This window comes from Saccostrea cucullata, unplaced genomic scaffold (genome assembly GCF_032062105.1).
Source record: "Saccostrea cucullata isolate Sc308-1 unplaced genomic scaffold, CSIRO_AGI_Scuc_v1 ctg1373, whole genome shotgun sequence".
NCBI classification, from domain to species: domain Eukaryota; kingdom Metazoa; phylum Mollusca; class Bivalvia; order Ostreida; family Ostreidae; genus Saccostrea; species Saccostrea cuccullata.
Window position 1 is genome coordinate 37,895 of NW_026918630.1, and position 22,301 is coordinate 60,195.

A 22,301-nucleotide genomic window follows, 5' to 3' on the forward strand; every position below is an offset into this window, starting at 1 on the left:
TTAAATGTTATGTGAGTTTTTCTTCATCATAAGCATGGTGTGGGTAGGATAAATCCAGATGCCTCTATCCACCCACCAGGAGAGACCAACTGTTTGGTGGACACCATACAATCCGTTAAGATTTGCCGGGTGGCACGATCCGAACCACCACCCGCCGTGGTGATTTGCGGCACAGTTTGCGGTAGTGTGGTTGTCGTTGTCTTTGTCCCACGTGGAAAAATTCATTCCGTTGAAGTATGTTAGAGAATCGGCTACAAGAATAAATTTTAAAAAGTCAACAATTACTTTTTACAGGGGAAAATGTTTGACCCCGTTTTATTTTCGTCCCTTTCGCCCTAATCTGTCAACCTACGATTGCGACAGAATCCCAACCATTAAATGAGTAAACGATTACCTTTGCAGAGAAATTTTCGGTTCTGTTTTATTTTCCCCCTAATCAACTTGCATATACGATACATGTCAATACACTTATTAAGACAACTTACGACAATGTGTCCTTATAAGAAAATCCTATTTTCTAAATAATTATGATTCGATTTTTTTTTCATTTTCAGATAAAAACAAACAAAAATGGATTCCCAGTGGCCTGTGATTTTCTGCCACCTGTTTTTGTAGATTTTAAAGAAAAAATCTGCAATACAATACTAGTATCCCACAAGTATTTAGAAAATTGTCGTCATGTAGCAGTTTCGCCAAAATTTCTGGTGCACCGCTTACATGCTTGTGCGAGGTTTACTTCTAGAATTTACTTACAAAGATTTCCTGTTAGGAAGTTAAACTGTGCTCGATAGTTTCTCACTTCTGAATCTACTTTGAACTCATACTCAGAGAAATATCGATAGTAACCAGCATTTAAAAGATGATCAGCATAGACTTCCACTCCAAGCGTTTCGTATCCATTAATGGAGAGCTGGTGAATAATTTCATTTCCTACAAAATAAACAATATGAATAAAATTATAGCATTGTATTCTTCGGTAGGGGATGCTCGCTCCACCATGGCACGTGAATTAAACCACGTTTGATGTTTTGGAGGTTCGTGTTTTCTCTTCTCCTATTTCTATTGGTTAATGGACTTTAAAGCTTGAATACTGTTCATTATCTATATATGTATACATGTATTTCTTTTCAATATTTACAATGATTTAAGAAATTACAGACAGACCAAAAAGGACAATGCTCTAAACATATACACGCATGCGCTCTCCATCCTTTTCGTACATCTACCTTCTACCATTTTTGCCATTAGTTGATCTATTTGATTATTTGGAAGAATAGATCCATTTTTGCCTCAAGAAAGAATTTTGACTGTTTTTAATTTTGAAAAAAAAATCCATTCTTCCCTAACCTTTTTTTAAAAAGTTTAACAGATAATGATTTAAAATGGTGCTAAAAATTCTACATGCATAATCGCTATGATTTTATACATGCTTGATGATTTCGTGTTTCTTCCTTCACAACAAGAACAATTTATTTGCACAATTTGTTTTAAGGTATAAGTAATAAGAATTTAACAACAGGTATATTTAGCGCTTGTTTAAAGCATGCGTTTTAGTTTTTATGTTTAAAGATTATCTCAAACTAGTCAAATGGTAATTGAAGGGAAATTAAACATTGTTTTAATTTTGAATTAAATTATGATTACATTTTATATGTTAACTCGCCATATTTCCCTTTAAGATGTAAAAATTGTTTGTTTATAATTACTGAAAGAGATTATCAGATTACAGAGAAAGAAGAAAAGATTTAGCCTCTTTTTAAGTCATTGTTTCAACAGATCAGCATTTCTATCCACAACGATTTTCCAAACGTATAGGTATGTATATAAAACAAGAGGCCCAAGGGCCACATCGCTCACCTGAACACATCTAAGAGGAAAAAGCACATATCAGATCAAAACTGAAAGGGGGGGGCTTGAATTTTAACCCTCCTGGGTGTCATGATTTGAACAATGTACGATCTACACTATTTGAGGATGATTCCATATAAATAGAAAAATATCACTAATTATGGCTTTGAAGTACATGAAAAGAAGTTTTTAAAAGGTTTTCCTATATATCCTTATGTACAACTTTGGTCAGCCATTTTGGGCCCAAAACTAGCCCTAGAGGTCATGATTTGAACAAGCTTGAATCTTCACTAACTGAGGATGATTCCACATAAGTTTCGTCTTTCCTGGCCCAAAAGTTCTTGAGAAGAAGATTTTTAAAGTTTTTCCTATATATTCCTATGTAAAACTTTGGTCAGCCATTTTGGCCCCACCCTAGCCCCGGGGGTCATGATTTGAACAAACTTGAATCTACACTACCTGAGGATAATTTCATCTAAGTTTCATATTTCCTTTCTCAATGATTCTTAAGAAGAATATTTTAAAAAGATTTTTCCTGTATATTCCTATGTAAAACTTTGGTCGGCCATTTTGGCCCCGCCCTAGCCCCGGGGGTCATGATTTGAACAAACTTGAATCCACACTACCTGAGGATGATTCCACATGAGTTTCATCTTTCCTGGCCCAAAAGTTCTTAAGAAGAAGATTTTTAAAGATTTTTCCTATATATTCCTATGTAAAACTTTGGTCGGCCATTTTGGCCCCGCCCTAGCCCCGGGGGTCATGATTTGAACAAACTTGAAACTACACTACCTGAGGATGATTCCACATGAGTTTCATCTTTCCTGGCCCAGTGGTTCTTAAGAAGAAGATTTTTAAAGATTTTTCCTATATATTCCTATGTAAAACTTTGGTCGGCCATTTTGGCCCCACCCTAGTCCCGGGGGGTCATGATTTGAACAAACTTGAATCCACACTACCTGAGGATGATTCCATATGAGTTTCATCTTTCCTGGCCCAGTGGTTCTTGAGAAGAAGATTTTTTAAAAATGCTATTAATTTTTCACTAAATCATAATTATCTCCCCTTGGAAGAGGGCGTGGCCCTTCATTTGTACAATCTTGAATCCCCTTCACCCAAGGATACTTTGTGCCAAGTTTGGTTGAAATTGGCCCAGTGGTTCTTGAGAAGAAGATGAAAATGTGAAAAGTTTACGACAACGACAACGACAACGACAACAACGCCAACGACAACGACAGACGACGGACAAATTTTGATCAGAAAAGCTCACTTGAGCCTTCGGCTCAGGTGAGCCAAAAACTAATGGATATAAATAAACGTTCATTCACTTTTAAAATTTAAATGATTTATATCCCTATATACATGTACCTATCCAAAACTCAGTCTCCAAGTGCCCGAATCCATATTTATATTCCTGCCAAGACCGATTAAAAGGCACTTGTCCATTGCATCTTCTTTGAATAACCTGTTGAGAAAAATACAATTTCTTTTGTCTTTTTTCTTTCTAAAAGGTTTCAATATTCAATGAATCTTAGTTATTCTTTTATTTACAAATTTGTTAGATTGACTTTAATTTTATAGCTCAAGTTGAAAATTCTGCAATAATGGACGATATTGAAAATCAACATCCTCATCAAATAAGATGATTTTAATTAACATACCAACCATTCCTCCCCATGTTTGAAAACTCTTGGTACAAGGAACGATGTTATCCCGAGTGTCATTTCTATCACCGAGGTAAAAAGTCCAGGGTATTGACACGGAGAGGAGCTGGCTGCAAATCATCACAGACGTCATTATTTTCAACATTGTTGTAAGCAAGACAACAACTGCAATTTTGTTATCGACAAATGGAAATTAAATGTTTCAAAAAGGTAAGTATTTGAATGTAAAAGAAATTGATCTATTTTTCTACAAACTAGTTCGTCAGAGTGATAAAGCTTATCTTTAAATATCCTCGCTAGCCAAGTTTCCGATTCGTCCAGGGGGAGATGAGGGAAACGAATCGGACACTTGCCTAACGAAGATGATCTAAAAAGAAAAGAGGAAAGAAAAGAGAAAAGGGAAGATATTTTGAATTACACAGCTTTCTATATAAGTTTTATGAGTTCCGTTCTCTTTTACGGCACCTTTCCTATTAAAAAGTAAGGGATCACGTTAAAACCTTCGATTTTTTTATTGTTCACGTTAACACAATTTTAGAACTCAACCTCCATGAAATTCATTCAGAATTATTTTGCCAAATCGATTTTTAAAAGAAAAAAAAACCTTCCTTGACATTGAATTATCATATTTTACTCTTGTGTATTGAAAATAGATGAACCGACCTAGAACAGATAAAAACACAAGGTTGAAAGATCAGCAGTCTGCTTAAATATCTGCATTTGATATTAACTATGCGCTCATTCCGTATGAAAAATGTAAAACTAACGGACAGTGATCTCTCTAAAAAAAAAAAGCCGATGAATACAAGAAAAAAATCTGAGAAAGGGGTATAAAACACAGTCCCCTGGAAATTCTTCAGGTGGAATCGAGTGCCAGAAAGAATTAAGCATCCCTTGTTAACCACTGTATTGATTTAATCAAGAAACGTTAAATCTGACCTTGCAGATGTATGATAGTCATGTTTACTTCAAGTCCAGTCTCTTGTTAAAAAAAAAAAGTACCTAGTTAAAGTCACTAAGATGACTAGTAAATTTACAGTCCATACAACCAATACCTCAAAAGTAGTTTTACTAGATATTGGGTATATCCTTTAGATAAGATTAGTAAATGTAGAATTGATCTAAGTAACTTTCACTAGGTATCTAAGTATCTATACGACCCCCGCTCCACAACTCATCATTTTAGCCAGTATAAACTGAAAGATTACTATTCAGGACAAACGCTTTACGTGGCACACTAGTAAAATTATCTAGGTTTTTTCAGTGTTCATATTTTTTTATTTCCTTAAAAGAAGCATTAGAATAACATAAAAAGGTACAGGGTACATATCAGATGTAATTCAGAGAATTTATTACAATATGCTTTACGATTTTCAAAAATACATTTTTAGTCAACTTGTTTGTACATACAATTTATCTTTTGGTCGCATTAGTTTGACCTGCTCATTACCGATAATTTATTATCATTGTTTTGATAATAATTTTTTCTACGTAGTACCTCGTACATTCTATCATAACATGAGGCCCACGGCTGGTTTAAGCACTCAACACAAGTGCACACTCTTCCTTGATAAAACCTCTGTTTGTTCCAGGGAACCGTGTTTTTCATTGCTCTTGATTCAATTTGATTACTGGACTTACGCAATTGATCACTGTTGTTATCTTTTACAAAAATTCTATTTTATCTGTTTCAAATAACCATTAGCATAATAGAGAATTACGTACCATTTGAAATAAACTCCCAATTTCCATCCTGACACAGCATTTGGAAATGCACTTCGTCATTATTTACCCCAAATGGATTTTGATCACCTTTGTAGTTGTAGTTGTAGGTGATTTTGGAGCCCACCTGCTCATTCTTAGATTTAAGATCGGCATTGAAGAACGAAGGAGGTAACCCACAATCTGAAAAGAAATTTTTTTTTTAAAATTGCTACAAAATAAATTTGCATCTCTGTGTGTGAAAATATACGTTTAGAATTTTATATCTAGATTCCCTTTCCTTTTGTTTGATGGATCACTCCTGAACATTAATATGGATTGTAAAGTGATGCAACAGACCAAAAAATTAGGTTGTTTAACGTTCAGAGAGAGACAGACAGACAGACAGACAGACAGACAGACAGACAGACAGACAGATAGACAGTGAGAAGTGTTTAACTAAAAACCAATTAGCAACTGAAAATTACAATACCGGTATATACAAAATATAAATTATAACAAGTTATTAATAACAAATGGATTTCAAATATATCAAAGACAAAATAAACAAAAATTGCATTACATTATATCATTCATGTTTTGATTTAGCTGAAAAATGTGGGGATTTTTTTTACCTGACATTCCGCAAGTAAATCCCTTAATCCCGTTGACAGAAACACATATTTCATTAAAGTTGCAAGGATTTGACGAACAATCTCCAACAATTCTCTGCATAAAAGATTATATGAGTAGGTTAAATTTCAAACAGTAAAGTAAAACATGTGTAACACATAGTGATGCTATGTCTCTTTATAAAACTGTAACATGACAACACAAATAAACTGTCAAGATTATTGGAATAAAATGGTTTTAAGAGTGCTAGCTTTTGTTCAGTATAAATATTATATTCTCGGGATAACTAATGTAAGAAAAAAAAAATAACCATAATACTTTAATATCGTTGATTTGGAATCTGTATGAATAGAAAAATAATCTTCAAACAATTAGGAACAAAAATTAGATACAATTAATAAAATTACCTTTGTCAAAATTTATGAATAAAAAAAAGTATTCTTTCCATAAATTGGAATGGAGTATAATGATATTGTAATGTTTTAGCTTCAAAAATGTATATTTTGAATCTTCTATTTCGTGTTAAAACAAATCATATTGATTGTAATCACATTCCACATTCATAACATTTACAAGCTTAAGAGAAATTTTTATAAAAGAAATTGGGATTTTGATAAAATTCTTTATTTTTGTTTTTAATTTAATACTCACTGAATCCCAGGAGCTTTTTTCACTGAAGATGAAATCATCGGCCTCTACACTTTGGACGAGAGGGCAAGACAAATACGATGCTAGTTCATTTATTTCACAGAAAAGTTTGCTTCTCGAGTAATTGACCGACACACATCTTTTTCTTCGAAGACATTCTTCAATACAGTCAATAAAGTTTATACCACTGTTGTAATGAAACGTGCATGCATTTTGGTCTTTTTTCCACTGTATGTCATAAAAACCTCCGATAAGATTTGAAATGGAAAATTTGTAAAATAACAATTGGACTACAAGAATTACTCTTAGAAAAAAAACTGCAATTATCATTTTCCGATTATGCAGGGGACATAAAAATCACATGCCCACTATGCAAAGACAATACTTCGAAGGATATTTATATGTAACTCCTGCAATAATCCATTGGAACTTTTTTTTCAAGCCAATGATATGCACAGATAGATCTATTGTGCAATGATAACCTGTGTACATTGGGTGGGGAAAAATACATATATCATATTTATAAAAACCTTAAAATTTTAAATATCTTTAAGGTGATGTTTTAAATAATAGTAGTTTAAATTTCAGCTGCAAGAAAATAAGACTTCATGCTGATCCTATTTAGTTTACCTTAATTTTTTCAATCCCTGGTTATTTCAGGTCGTCTCAAATATTGCCTTTTAAGACAAATCTACTTAACCCATTTGAATTATTTTCTACTTCTAAAAATCCAGCTGAGGAAAAACATCTTTTTTTATTTTTAACAGGTATCTAAAATCAAAATACAATGTCGTATTTTTAAAAAATAAAATCTCCTAGTGTTTCAAAAAATAACTATAATAGATAATAGATAATTGAATAAATAGATTTTTCAAGTCTTCAGTATTCCGAAGAAATATACGTCAAAGACATAAACACTGAACACAAGGCCAATTCTGATCTCATTAGCAATTTTGCAGAAATATATATTTCACATTACGTCTTTTTTTCGGATGTCATACAATCACTGTCACTGATCATGACTGTCCCAGCTATCAAAACAATCTCTCACTATATGTAAGAAGCTATGTTTACCTTACCGTATTGGTCATTTACTTTTTTATGGGTACGAAATTAGAAAATTTGAAGGTTTTTCATTCTTTCTGATAACTATAAAACCATATTAATTAATGTATACAATTAATCCAATTCTAAATGACAAGGTAATTTTTTAAAGACGGAAATTTATATAAACACGAGCATGAAATAACTTTAATTCACCATATGCCACTACCCTCTTTTCCATAGTAACTGTTATGTAGCTATTTTAACGTTTTAGAGCATTCAAATTACATGCTTGATTTAATAATTGGTACCGCCCACTTACAGAATTAATAAACATTTTCTATCTATTTTTACGTAAAGGGTCATTTTCCCACAAATTCTTTTACAGACTAAATAACGAACAATCTTAATTTTGGAATTTTTTGTATGTTGCCATTTTACAAAGATAGCATCGAAATTTGATTGGTTTGTTTCTGGTATCATGCTCTTATCTTGAGTAAAATTTTTATCAAAATCCGTGACTTTGCTCGCCAAAAGGCTTACATATAATTTCTCTTGCATATGACATGTACATGAAAATTTTATAATGGGATTTATTTTGCATTAAAAATGAAATGGATTTAAATACCTGGAATTTTTTAATTTGTGCACTTACAATTATACAAAGTAGTTTTGTTCAAACATTGTACTATTATCATATTCATTCAAAAAATGCATAATTTTTATGTTTTATTGTGTAGGCTTAACAAAGCATACTTTTAAAAATAAAGAACAATATTATACGTATTTTCAAGTTCCCTTTCTCCTCTCTGAAGTCTCTACTCAACTACAAATCCTTTTCAAAACATGCCACAAATCGCAATGATATACTGTTTGCATTACGAATGTAAATAATAAAAGGTCCTCTTTGAAAATTTTTTCGATAATTATTTAATGGGATTTACGCAGGTATTAAGGATATGTCAACGCATGTTTATCCGGTTGATAATTGCTTACAGTGTCACTAGAAGTAAATTGCACTGCACTGTCGTTAATTTTTCTTTATGTAAAGGCCCTCGATATCTGATCTGAAGCACCTGAATTACTTTTCATTGATGCAATTTGAATGGTACATTATAAATCTATCGTTAGTTCAAACAAACTGCATATAACAGACAAGATGTCTTTGTAAAACACTATTTCCCTGTATGGTAGATTATGGCGAGGGTTGAAATTTCTAAAATGTTGATCAAACTCCAAGGACAAAATTGTTGGTATCCAAAGGAAAGGTCTTGTCATAAGGAATAAACCTGTACATGTGAAATATGAAAGCCCTAGCACTGACTGTTTAAAATATATTGTCAAGGTCAAAAGTTTAAACATTTATACCCTTTGAAAGGTGTTATCACAATAAATACACAGCTGAAGTATGAAAGCGCTAGCACTAACTGTTCAACAGTTTCATGGTCCAAGTTAAAGTTTGGTAATTCTTTGCAAAAGTTGGTCAAACTCCAAGGTCAAGAGGTCAGATTTGGCGGAATCCGGAGAAGGAATACACACACTGTACATGAACACCTGTGAAAAGGTGAAAGCCATAACCCAACCCACTGCAAGGTAATGGGCAAGGTTAAAGGTTTTTCGCCTTATCACCATATAGGAAGTATTTTCCTTTTCCCGGTATTTCCCGATCATAAGAAAGGGCACTTGGCGGGTGTAACCGGTAGGCAGGGATGCTTACTCCTCCCTTGCACCTGATCCAATCTCTGATGTTTTTGAGGTTTGTTCTGCTCCTATTTTATATTGTTTTCAGATTTCTTTTATCTTAAACATTATTCGTCAACTCCATATCTTTCATTTTATATCGTTAGAGAATTTTAAAACATTTATAATTTTTTCTTCTCTTTTAAGATTTTATTTAATTCACACTCTCAAGTTAATTAACTTACTGATAATTGCATCAAAAGCTTTGTGTAAAGGTTAGTTAATTTCCAAATAACAGAAAAGTAAAATGTATTTGAACCGCATATACAAAATGTGTTAACCTGCAGTAAAAATGTTGACATGATTTAAACTAGGCAATTTGTCATTGACATCAAAGAGTTACTTACTTGACTTCTTTTCTTCGAATAAGAGGTGCCTTAAAGGTTGCTGCTTGTCAAAAGAAAAGAATCTAAACTTGATTTTCTTTTAATTTTAATATGAATACGGATAAGTAGACAAAGATAATACTTTAGTGATATCATTACATAAAATTTCGCATATTCATTCACATATATATGTTCAACGCCTTGATAACAATTCCTCATATAATCACAAACTCAGGACTCTAGAAGTTTTTTTTTCGATGCAAATCCCCCATTCGTTGCACAGACTTTGCATTAAGCATAGTGTTAACAACATGTTCAGTGTATGAAATATCCACCTTAATTAATATAAATGTGTGAACATTTAAGGATACATTTTGTCTTAAATTGCCAATAACTGTAAGACCAGGATGGGAAACGCTGTTATCTTTTTTATAACCTTCTTCTCTTTTTATATAACCTTTTCTGAATCATGCACTCGTCACCCACAGGAGCATTTCTGTACCGCTGGTATCGGTAAGTTATAGTTGAGGTTGTTTTTGTGTGTTTTAAGTATTAAAGGCATTACTATTATTAGTTAGTGGAAGTCAACATACACGAAAATGTTTTTCAAAATATCCTTGCATGTAATTAAATGCCATTTACTTTTTTCTAATCAAAAGGGGTTGCATTATTTGACATTTAGCTTTTTTTTTAACTTAGGAAAAAATTCTAATTTTAATTTTTTCCTTCAATCACAGATGTTCTCTTAAAGCAATAGTCTTCCTTTTAATTAGAATTGAACATGAAATACTTATATGCTTACAATATTAAGTTTTGGCCACATTGGTGTTACGGTTCCATTATAGTGATTTGTCATGTGAGTTATTTAATAATTCTTAACTATAAAATGGCTTTATTCCACCCATTGCAATTGATTTAAAAAATCGAGGGGGCTTATGAACGTAATTTATACATGAAAATATATTTCCTTTTCAACCAACTAAATTTTAAACTTTACTTCTGTTTATCAACATTTCTCATGTCATTCAGAAATTAAGAATGGATACAGGGCTTTTGAAGCGTTAACTTCTGCTTTAGAAATTGGATTCAATTATTAGGGCCCCGCAAGGATTTGCAGGTGCCCTATAGTAATCACTCTGTCTGTCCGTCTGTCTGTCTGTCTGTCAATACTCTACCTTCCACAAATTTTCTGTTATTTTCACATAACTTTTTTTTATGGTTGTCCAATCAAGTTACAAATTTGGTATGGTAGTTCAGTAGGCAGAAATACATATTTTGATGCTAAGTTTGGTTCTCTATGTCTTCTGGTTTGGAGCTGGGGTGGTTTGGTAGATTCCTTAACTTAATGCATAAGAATGAATGGGCAACTTTTTTTATGGTTGTCCCATCAAGTACAAATTTGGTATGGTAGTTCAGTAGGCAGAAATACATATTTTGATGCTAAGTTTGGTTCTCTATGTCCCCTGGTTTGGAGCTGGGGTGGTGGGGTAGATTTCTTAACTTTATATATATAAGAATGCATTGTCAAAGAGAGATAACTGCTGAAGATGTTCCCATTGTAAACTGAATGCTGGCTATGAGTCCCTTGGGATTAATTAGCTTTCCTCCTGAAGAAAACCCAGAGCATTATCTTTATCTGTCACATTGAGATGAATTACCACCTCTGTCTGCAAATGAAGTTTGTTTTGAAGTTAAGTCAATTTGTAATGCTATGAACACTCTGAAATGTGGATTTAAATATAAATTTTTATAATTTATTTTTGTTTAATACTTATGATTTCATTGAATTCTAAAAACAAGAAATATATGAAAGAAGATTTTTTGATTTACTTTTTTTCACTTTATGTTAATTAATTTTTAAGGTAGTTGTATAAAAAAACCCATTCTATCATTAATACTGAAAAAGTTCTTATTGTAACTTAATTTAGAAGAAAATGATGAGAGAGGTACAATCAATCCTTTGGGATTAATTATCTAGCCTGCTGCAGAAAATTAAGTAGGCTTTTCAAATCTTTAAGATTAATGAAAACCTTTGTCTGTGACTGCTGTTTGTTTGAAGTTAAGGTCAAGCCTTCATGATATTTGCATTCATTGAAGGCTGGCATTCTATATAACACAAGCTTCATAATTGTTTAAATATACATTCAATGTTAAGGGGAGACAGGACACATGTCACATGACTAAAAAGACATACTACGTCATAATCGGTGATGATTTACATGTTAAACGTTGTTAAAATCAACAGTTCTTGTGTGATTTTATTCTAAATTCTAAAATTGTTTTTTAAACATTTAATTTTAGAAAGTATTATTAATAAAATGTTTAAAGATCTTGCCATCATTTAGATATTGTGAAGTTGCCCAATCCACACATTTGTTTCTCATTACCCTGCAGTCTGACGTCAGTGACGTCATAGACGTAGTGTTTGAATTCTCAGTGCAGCGAGATCAAGAACACACACCCGTCATAATCAGTTTTATTTCCCAATAAACAGGTCACAGTCAATGTATCGCGACAAATATCTGAAGCAGATTTTCTAAAAATAATATTTTTTGTTTTTAGTAGCAATGATTCTCTCTATTTAGATAATTTTGAATGTCTGTGTTTTTGTGTGACGTCACAATTGATTTCCCGCACTCGGAAAATACGAACGTGATGCGTTTTTATCATGTTTACGTCTTATTAAACGATGTCTTGTGCGATATTGAGGTAAGCTTCACCCTGTGATATTTATGCAGTAAATAATTACGACGAAGGACTGACATTCAATCGTAAATTTAAAAATATTCATTGACAGATTTTTTTTCCAAATGAGGTTTTTGTCGTTGAAGCTGCCTTGAAAAATGCAGAAATTATCCCACCCAAATACTATATAAAATTAAAACAATTGCTTTCAGATAATTTAAACACTATGAATATTCTGAAATATTTAATAATATAGTGTTATCTATAATATTTATCGTTTTGCGTAAAAATTCGCATTGTGGAATCCGTTATGGGCCCGTAAACATGAAGTATCTAAAATCCATACAAACTCTAAACAGGGCGATTTTTGTGGGGCGATATCTTTTAAATAAGTCAAGAAATCCCATACCAGGACCGTTTTAAAATGTTAAGAACATATTAAATAAGTAATATAAAAAATACGAAAAAAATTCACTGACAGGAATTTTTTCAGCGAAAGGTCCTGTTCCTCTTTAATCATTCCGTAAGCTGCACCCTTTTAATTCTACCCCATGGCGGGGCCCTTGCAGACTGGTCAGTTTTTTAGTTCTTGTTAACTTTTAAATCTTCATCTTTCTTGCATCTAGTAGGAATTTTTTCAAAGTTAAACAGGTGCATCTGAAAGCATCTTTACAAGTTATGAAATTTCTTTGCAAGTAACATGAGTAATGAAATGGAATTTGAGGACAGTAATTCTTTTATTCAAGTATTTTGATAATGTTTTTTTTAGTTGTGCAGGCTGCAGTTCTAGAAATAGATTATAGGAGCCAGATGGAGGTGATCAATACAGTAAGAATATCAAGGGACTTGAAGGTACAATGACAATATCAACTTAGCGTTTTCCATAATAAATTGTTTTAGCCAAAGAATAGAAACTTTTTAATAAATTTATATATTATATAGAATTTATTATAAATTCGTAAATAAATACATTATATACCTTACTATTAACAAGATGATTATTTGGAGGAATTGTTAATTTTCGTTTTTGCAGAAAAAGTTTAGAATAAATTTGAGAGTACAACGGATCAACAATCACGACGGTAATACGTCGGATGATTCACTTTCTGGATGAAATGATTGGGGAACATTATTTTTATAATTCAAAATGCATTAATAATAGAATAAAATAGAATACTTATACCAATAACTAGATTACAAGCATTCAGATTACATGTAACTTGGTGCGAACAAATGGTATAATTAAAAATATATAGAGATTACGAATAGTATCCAAGCTCAAAAGTCTTATAAACTGTACAGAATTAGAGCAGGGCTAACAAGGACCTCCAAAGCACCGGAGATGGGATTTTGGGGAGTGAGCATCTTATTCCGACCGGACATATAATGTTTAGTACAAAATAAGATAAGGAAGGTTTAAAAGGAAAACTCTATTTTGAATTTTGTTTACACTTCAGAAAAGTCTAAAAATGGTATGAAGTAATCCGCCTTTAAAACAGTTTTTAAAATACGATTGCAATAATAAATAATAAATTCCATTTTCAGAATTCTCAACCTGTTCCTAGAACACAATGTATTCATACAAGAGGATCGGATGCAAGTTGTGGGACATTTTTTGAACTGAATCAAGACTACATTTTCACAGGTTTGTCATTTTAGCAGGGAATATTGTCATATCTGGAACATCAAGGATACACATGAATAAATATTTTTATTTCGCAATTTGAAAAAAAAATTCTATAAATGGAAATACGTAAATACAGGATTTAAACGTTAAATTATCAATAAGATGTTGAAATCAATATTTTGGATTTAATGTCATGAAAAATTCTTGATCTTTTTTATTGAAAATTCGCTACAAAAGTCATGTATTGGCTCTTCAACTGCATTAATTTCTGCATTGTTGAATTTTTTTCTAGGAAATGTTCTAAACAGCGGTTCGTGGTTTACAACCTCATGCAATTTTTCTCCACAAGTGCAATATCTCTCACCGTTCCACAGGGCAGCGTTATATCTAGGGATTTACAGGAATAACTGTGACTGCAAAGTATGACAGTCTTTTAAATATACACATATATATTATAACTCTCAAGATATAGTCAATTCTAAGTCTTATATGTTTGCTTCTTATTTTTCATTGAACAAAAACATAATTATCTATGTTGTTTGTTTAATAGGTTACTGATTGTACATTTCCTGGATTAGACTGTCCCTCAGTCGTGCTTGAAATTGAATGCGTCATCAGATCTGAGAGCAATGCAGGCTGTCTGTACGAGAATAACACTTGTGGGAGAGTCGGTTATAGGTGCAACTGGATTTTAAATGTATGCTTCGAAAGCAGGCGGTATTAGATGTAAGGAAAAAATAACGTAAAGAAATATTCTTTAATTAAGGAACACTCAGTTTTTGTATATCTCGTACAGTACTATGATATTAAAAAAAAAATGCCATATCTATTTCTCATATAAATAATTTATTCACTAAATAGAATAAAGATCAACTAACAATTAAATTGTATAACAAACTTAAATTGTATAACTTCAGCTTTTCAAGCACACTCAATTGATAATTATTTGTACATTGTAAAAACGTTACACAATTAATCAATTATAGATATTCAATTCCCAGGGAACATCAAGTTAGATGATAAAGCTGGAAACTTTTGTAATAGTATATACATTTTCATTAATAGACCGCATTGTTATAAATATTCTCTTCAAAGCATTCAGTATTTAACAAAGTAAAAATAAAAAAGGTAAAATTTATTTTAATTTAAAACTGATATGAAGATTGCATTGCATATTCCAAACGATTTTATTGATACTACTTTTGCGAAAATATCAATATCTTTCACTTGATTAACAGCTAATGTTATACGGACATAAATCGTCAGATACACCAAATTTAGAATTTGGACAAGTAGATTTCTCAAATACACTTTGCCGATATATAATAAGTAGTGAAGGAATCTGGATATTTATTTCAACACACCAGCATTCTACAATATAGAAAAAGGTTGATGATAATAGCATTGTATAACAAACATTCAGTAAAATATAAAATCTAGATGCCTAACTGTAGCGTGATCATTTGGTTTTATATTTTTGGTCTTAGACCAAAACAGAACAGCAGCATTTTGGTTTTTGACCAAAAAGCAACATATGTCGTAATACAAATATTTTGCAATTTACGGCGCAAGATTTTCTGCGTACGGTTAGAAAGCTTTTCTCCACTTTCCAGCATTGGTCAATTAATTGTCTTTCACTAGCTAAGTAAAGACAACCTTTATATTTAAAAGTACTTGCACGGATGTGTCAATCAAACCCGCCAAAAAATTGAAGTTTTAATAACTTTAGAATGAAATAAGATTTTTAATTAATTTTTGTGTGGTACCTTTAAGGACGCTCTTAACACGGCACACTAAAGAGCTGTATTTATTGGGTAGTTTTATGCAGTTAGATTGATCTGCCTTTAGATGTCAGATTAAAGAAATTGTTATATACTTAATTACATAAATTATAATAGATTAATATATTTTTAGCATTCTATTAAACCAAGAGTAAGAAATTTAATTATTTTCATTAATTTTTCCAGTGTAAATAAACAACAGTGATTTCTGCTCACAAATAGTCCATTGTCTTTGAACATTTTTCCCGTGCAAATAAGCCACGTACCCTATGTTTTAAATGAATGAAAAAAGTCTCAATATGCACACCTTTATATGATATATTTTTGTTTGCCCTATTCAGATTTTTGTTGGAAGTTATTTAATGGAACACTGCTTAAAGTTTCGTCAAAGGTCAACATGTCTAAAAAATTATTTTTGCAATAGTTCCAAAATTATGTCTGGTACAAAGTCAAAACGTTTACAGTTTATAAATATATCATTGATTAATAGACAGAAAGTATCACTTGATAACAAATATTTTAAAATAGATTTTTTGGGAGAAAAATTGTATCAGAAAATGTGCATATTTTAAAAAAATGCACCTGCTTTATTCTGTCCTTTTTGTGAAAATCATCATTGCAGAAATAATATATGTTTATCATTGAAGGGCAAGTTGGACGTCAATGGTCTTTGAAAGGCTGTTATTGAAAGCATGCCTTGTATAAAGACAAAACCCCTTTAGAACCCGCCATTTGCGATGTACTTTCACTTTCAAGTCTTAACATTTGGACAAAATAAACAGGGAAAACAACTTTCCAGAGACTATCTAAGTCCAACTTGCCCTTCATTGATAAACATATTTTGTTTCTGCAATAATGATTTTCACTAAGAGCACGGAATTAATTAGGAGTATTTTTTGAAAATATATGCATTTTTAAGATGAATTTTTCTCAATCACAATTTTTTCCAAGTATTTTTTTTTATCAAGTGATACTTTCTATTTGTTAATCAATGAAAAATTGATAAACTGTAAAAGGTTTATCTATATACCTCATATAATTTTGGGGCTATTGTAAAAATAAATTTTTGAACATGTTGACCTTGGACGAAACCTTAACTCCGTCCCTAGAAGTTATTATACGTTGGAATTCAGTAAAAGATTTTTATCTGACTTCCAATATGGCTACTTAAGATCAAGGGAAAAAGGTACCGCACTATGACAAATGATAAGGCAGACGGAACATAGCGTATTCAAATTCAATATTAAACAAAGGCCTAACAGTTGGAAATAAAGTCAGCCAAAAATACGCTCAAATGAAATACTATATCTGCTAACAATGTCGTTATAACGACCATAGATTTTACAAAATGCACATTGAATGTTTTTAATTTAAAATAAATGAGTTTTCGTATCTTTTTTTTATTTCGAGTTTCTGAAAGAAATACACTACATAGTGCGTCATTTTGAAAAAGATAGTCACAATGTTCATACTTCTAAGTGTCATGAAAATTCAAAAGTGTGTTATGCTCAGGTTGACGAGAAAATGATCAAACACAAGAGTCAAATCAACTTACTCAGAAATCTCTCAGAATCTATTATTCATAAGAATGTATCTAAAAAACGTGCGTTTTTGCCAAATTTACAGCTGGAATATGATGATCCTGGCGACATTAGAAGCAAGAGACATTTTGAGGTGACTTCAGTATTCAAGTCTGCCACATCCAAATCAGTATGATACGTCAGATTTTATTGCTAGGGTTCGATTCCCAAGAATAGCATCCAATACGTTAATAATAGAAAAATTTTTACGAGATTTTTTTCTCTCAGAGAAGGTTTTTTTCTCATAATTTCATAAATTTAATAATGAGAAGTGAAATTAATTTAAATACTCCATTCTCCAATTGGATATGATTGCTTTATATCTGACGCTATAGGCATTCTATCCGCCTTGTTTCCCCATCTTCCTCCAACACTAATGTCAGACAACACTGAATGTTATTCATTAATAGATAATTTAAAAAAGATATATCATTGAACATGTTGAAGTATCATAACTTAAACAAGTTTCCTCACCAGAAAGATTTCTTAAAAGGCATTAGTACAAGATATCATAGAATGCTGTTTACTCTCTATATATACATGTATAATCTTTATGGAAATCAATATCTTTAGCATTATAACTAATAGTAAGTGCCTTTGTTAACTTAACACATATAGAAAACAGTTTAGAAATCTGCAGATAATGACAATTCTGATTAATTGCTTGTGCGTTACAAAGAGACATATTTAACATACATTGCAGAGAACTAATTTTGTCACGAGAATCAGCATCAGTATGTAAGCAAAACAGCCAGCATGAGGATCAGCATTTGAAAAACAGAGCATTGAATCATGTGCATTATTTTTCTCTTTTGACTACCGATTACTCCATGTGACGTATTTTATATCCCGTGGGAAAGGGCAATTTTGAAAAAGTTTTTAGAAATTTTTTCAACTATTTTCTTTCTCACATTTTTTCTGTTATGCCAGAGACATAAAAACATTTAAAACTCTTCTATAATTATTGATTTTTCAACACCTACCTCTGTTATTAATTCGCTGGAGCAACAGTTGACCCAGGCTTCAACTTGATGATGTTGTAAAAAGCTTGTCTAAAATAAAAAAAAATCAATTTTAGTTTGACTAGATATTTTAAAGTCACTGTATGATATTTACAACCCTATATCTCCATGTCCTTCATTTACAACCCTACTTTCCGTTAAAAAGTACAAATAATGATGCATATGATTCTTAGCGTGATGGTAAAAAAGTGGAAATTTAAAAAAAGATTGATGGAGTTTTGGACAGTTAAATTTTATTTATGAAAATAATTATTCAATTAGCAGTTCAATTTAATTTTAGGAAAAAACTAACCTTATTCTGTCATTTTTGTACATCAAGTAAATAGTCTCAATGGCATCAAGCAAGATTTCTGCCATTTCTAGTATAAAAATGGCTAAATTGATCTCCTGATTACCATGATTTTTATACAATAAGTACGCGTTGATAGCAAGGAAAACGTCGAAAAGTAATCCAAATACTTTTGTCAACAATTTAATCCATGAATTTTCAAGTTCTCCACTACAACCGATTAAAAAAAGTATCCAAAGTAAAACAGTGAATAATATACACAAAGTGAAAAAAGCTATGTTAGTATCTACTGTAAAATGTTCCGTGTTTTGTAATGTAAAAAAGAAGAGCTCACCAGATGTGTCACTTGCACACATGAATAAACGGATAAGAGGTGAATTTTCCTTTAAACGAATTTGATTCACTAACGAAAAGAACAAAGTAATTAGATCATAAGGTTCCTCCAAATTTTCATTTTTTGGTTTCGTCATTGTTAAAATATTGCTCCAATTTTTTTAGATATTTCAAACAAGATTAAAGTTCAATGGCATATAATGATTAGAAATTCGCAATTTGAAGTGAATTCAGGACGTTGAAATAAGTCTTTATATGAGGCTTTACACATCATTAGTTTTACTGTGCATCGTCTGCTTTTAAATCCCACTTTCGTGAACTAAAATAATCAAGGTCTAAAGATTCCTGAATTCATCCAACACCCTTGAATTAATATTTGGTTCTAGATAAGATGTTTTTCTTTAGTGAATTTTTATTCAGTATTTTTAGTAAATCCCTCTCATACCAAGGAACAAATTAAACCTTTAACTATTGTTTCATAAAAAGACAACGTTTTTGTACTTTTAACTTGGAAAAAAGTAATGAAATATTATTTAAAAGTAAATGAAAATAGCCTTAATCAGCAAATACAATTTTTCATTAAGCCAAATGCTAACTTATGCTCTTCATACTAGTTAGTCCATTATATGCACATTGGACTACTGATGGATTATTTCGTTATTTCCTGATCGTGTCAAGGAGCAAAAGGCGGGTGTGACCAGTCACAAGGGGATGCTCATTTTTCCATGGCACCTCATTCCACCTCTGACGTTTTGGGGCGGAGCATGGAAGACCTAAAGATCCTCAAAATACCTTTAGTAAGTGTATCTTGTCTGAACAAAAAAACAAACAGGGGCATAAGTCTAGTTTGGATAGTTCTAGCTTCCATTTTTCTTGCATCTTCCTTACACCATTTTTATTGTTTAGCAGCTTCTAAGTATAAAACGTGTCAAAAATTGCATTTCTCTCTTTCATTTCAAAATGGATATCGTTTGTGTTTTTGAATAAAATATTTCAAAAATTCCGAGGGGAAACAACATTAAACTTATTTTTAACCAGCTTTAAAATAATTTCCTTTATTTTCAGATATAGAGATATACATGTACCTGTTAAAAAACATTCTAGATTTTCTAAAGGAATTTAAATCAGTTGGTGCATTACAGAGATTTAAAAAGAATTGAAAAGAAAAGAATTAAAAATAATTGTCTTTCATAAGAGACCATCAATTCAAATCATTCTTAATACAGTTGAAAGGTTTTCATTTCTGAATAGATAATTGAACGTTTTTCATAAATTGAGTAAATAAAAAAATAAAAAAGTGTTGTATTACTTATTATTTTTTGTTGGAACAATTGTGTGAAGCGGCCATGACTTTAGTAATATATCTTGTATACAAACTAAGCATTGATCGAATATATTAAAAACATGGAAGACCTCAAGACCCCCAAAATACCTTTAGTAAGCGTATCTTGTCTGAACAAAAAACCAATCAGGGCATAAGTCTAGTTTAGATAGTTCTAGCTTCCATTTTTCTTGCATCTTCCTTACACCATTACACCATTTTTATTGTTTAGCAGCTTCTAAGTATAAAACGTGTCAAAAATTGCATTTCTATCTTTCATTACAAAATGGATATCGTTTGTGTTTTTGAATAAAATATTTCAAAAGTTCCGAGGGGAAACAACATTAAACTTATTTTTAACCAGCTTTAAAATAATTCCTTTATTTTCAGATATAGAGGTATACATGTACCTGTAAAAAAACACTCTAGATTTTCTAAAGGAATTTAAATCAGTTGGTGCAATTACAGAGATTTAAAAGAATTGATATGTCTTTCAAAAGAGACCATCAATTCAAATCAATTTTAATACAGTCGAAAGGCATTCATTTCTGAATAGATAATTGAACGCCTTTCATAAATTGAGTAAATAAAATACTGGATCTGATTATGGGCTTAAAAGTATTTCTTAAATAAGAACAGACGACTATTAATTATTATATAATAATAGCATTTATTACACATATATGGAACGCCATGGCTGCCTTATGTTAGCTGACTTTATTATATGCTGTGGGTTTGTAAGAATATGCTGTGGGTTCGTAATTATATGTTGTGGGTCTTTAATTATATGCTGTGGTTCTATAATTATATGCTGTGGGTTTATAATCATATGCTGTGGGTCTATTATTATATGCTGTGGTTCTATAACTATATGCTGTGGATCTATTATTATATGCTGTGGGTTTATAATTATATGCTGTGGGTCTATTATTATATGCTGTGGTTGCATTATTATATGCTGTGGTTTCGTAATTATATGCTGTGGGTTCATTATTATATGCTGTGGGTTCATAATTGTATGCTGTGAATCTATTATATGCTGTGGTTTCATTATCATATGCTGTGGATTCATAATTATATGCTGTGGGTGTATTATTATATATTCTGTCGGTTTATTAGAAACTAGCTTTTCGAATCCGGACTTCTTGTTTTTGGAGTTTACTTGCTCAAAAAGGCGGCAACTGCAACAGGGCTTACCGTAATAGGAATGAGAGTACCAAATCCCCGAATGAGCACATTGCTTTATTTGTGGTACCACAAATAAAGCCATCTGCTCATCCGGGGATTTTGGTACTCTCATTGCTGTGTATCAGTTTTTGATTTCGATAAACGGTGTTGCCGTTGTTACTAAAAATAGAATTTTTTGTGAAAATCATTCAAAATGCTACTCCTCCCACAGTTTTGGTCAGATTTCAATATAACTTTGCACACAAGTAGACTACTCTAAATTAGTCCAAATTCCTTGAATACGCATGCTCGTCGTGCATTTTGGGAAAATTGTGAAAATTACCATAAGACCGTACGATAACAATTTCGTTGTATCATTAAATAACTTTGTTTATTTATTGTGTAGTTTAAACTCTAAAGATAACTGCATAATTGTAATACTTCAAATTTTCCTTTTTTTCTGACGGAAAAGCCCGAGTCACTATAGCTCATTGTTCTAAGCAAAGACAAGGGAGGTTTTTTGCTAGCGATCGGCTTCACGGTCGGGCATTCTGGGAAAACTTCACACGGTCTAGCTGTCTGTGAAAAACGACCATAGATATACTGTACGATAACAATTTCATTGTGTCATTAAGTAGAACGGGTCTTTTCTGGTTGATTCTGAAGTTTGTTTATTTACAGTGTAACTCACACTTTAATGTAAACTACACAAGAAAAAACTTAGGTCATATAATGCAAAGATTCTAGACATCTAGCTTGCGAGTTCTACCTCCTTCCTGAATAATGCCGTCAACCTCATAAAAAATCTCTTTTTTTTCTTTTCAAAATTTATTGAATTGGCAAGACACAATAAGCGATTGATACTTCCACACTAATAGAATTTTAATTCTAT

The 22,301-nt window shown here is 31.6% G+C and overlaps 2 protein-coding genes and 1 long non-coding RNA gene across 3 annotated transcripts; 1 reads left to right on the top strand and 2 right to left on the bottom strand.

The window, feature by feature from the left end:
* LOC134268908 (ficolin-1-B-like) lies at positions 1-6,830 on the bottom strand. The gene is made up of 7 exons (XM_062751148.1): positions 6,498-6,830; positions 5,849-5,942; positions 5,238-5,417; positions 3,510-3,622; positions 3,217-3,313; positions 754-930; positions 1-251 (listed from the first exon to the last, which is right to left on the bottom strand). The coding sequence occupies exons 1-7, from the start codon at positions 6,822-6,824 to the stop codon at positions 1-3; spliced, it is 1,239 nt and encodes a 412-aa protein (XP_062607132.1). The 5' UTR covers positions 6,825-6,830.
* Positions 6,831-10,011: 3,181 nt separating this feature from the next.
* Positions 10,012-14,649, top strand: LOC134268918 (metalloproteinase inhibitor 4-like). The gene is made up of 5 exons (XM_062751156.1): positions 10,012-10,117; positions 13,059-13,141; positions 13,835-13,934; positions 14,209-14,336; positions 14,467-14,649. Exons 1-5 carry the CDS (start codon positions 10,012-10,014, stop codon positions 14,638-14,640), a joined length of 591 nt encoding a protein of 196 aa, XP_062607140.1. The 3' UTR covers positions 14,641-14,649.
* Positions 14,650-15,242: 593 nt separating this feature from the next.
* On the bottom strand, positions 15,243-18,662 carry LOC134268868 (uncharacterized). Its single transcript, XR_009992454.1, has 3 exons — positions 18,592-18,662; positions 18,261-18,329; positions 15,243-15,287 (listed from the first exon to the last, which is right to left on the bottom strand). It is a non-coding gene; the product is annotated as an uncharacterized LOC134268868 (long non-coding RNA).
* Positions 18,663-22,301: the final 3,639 nt, after the last annotated feature.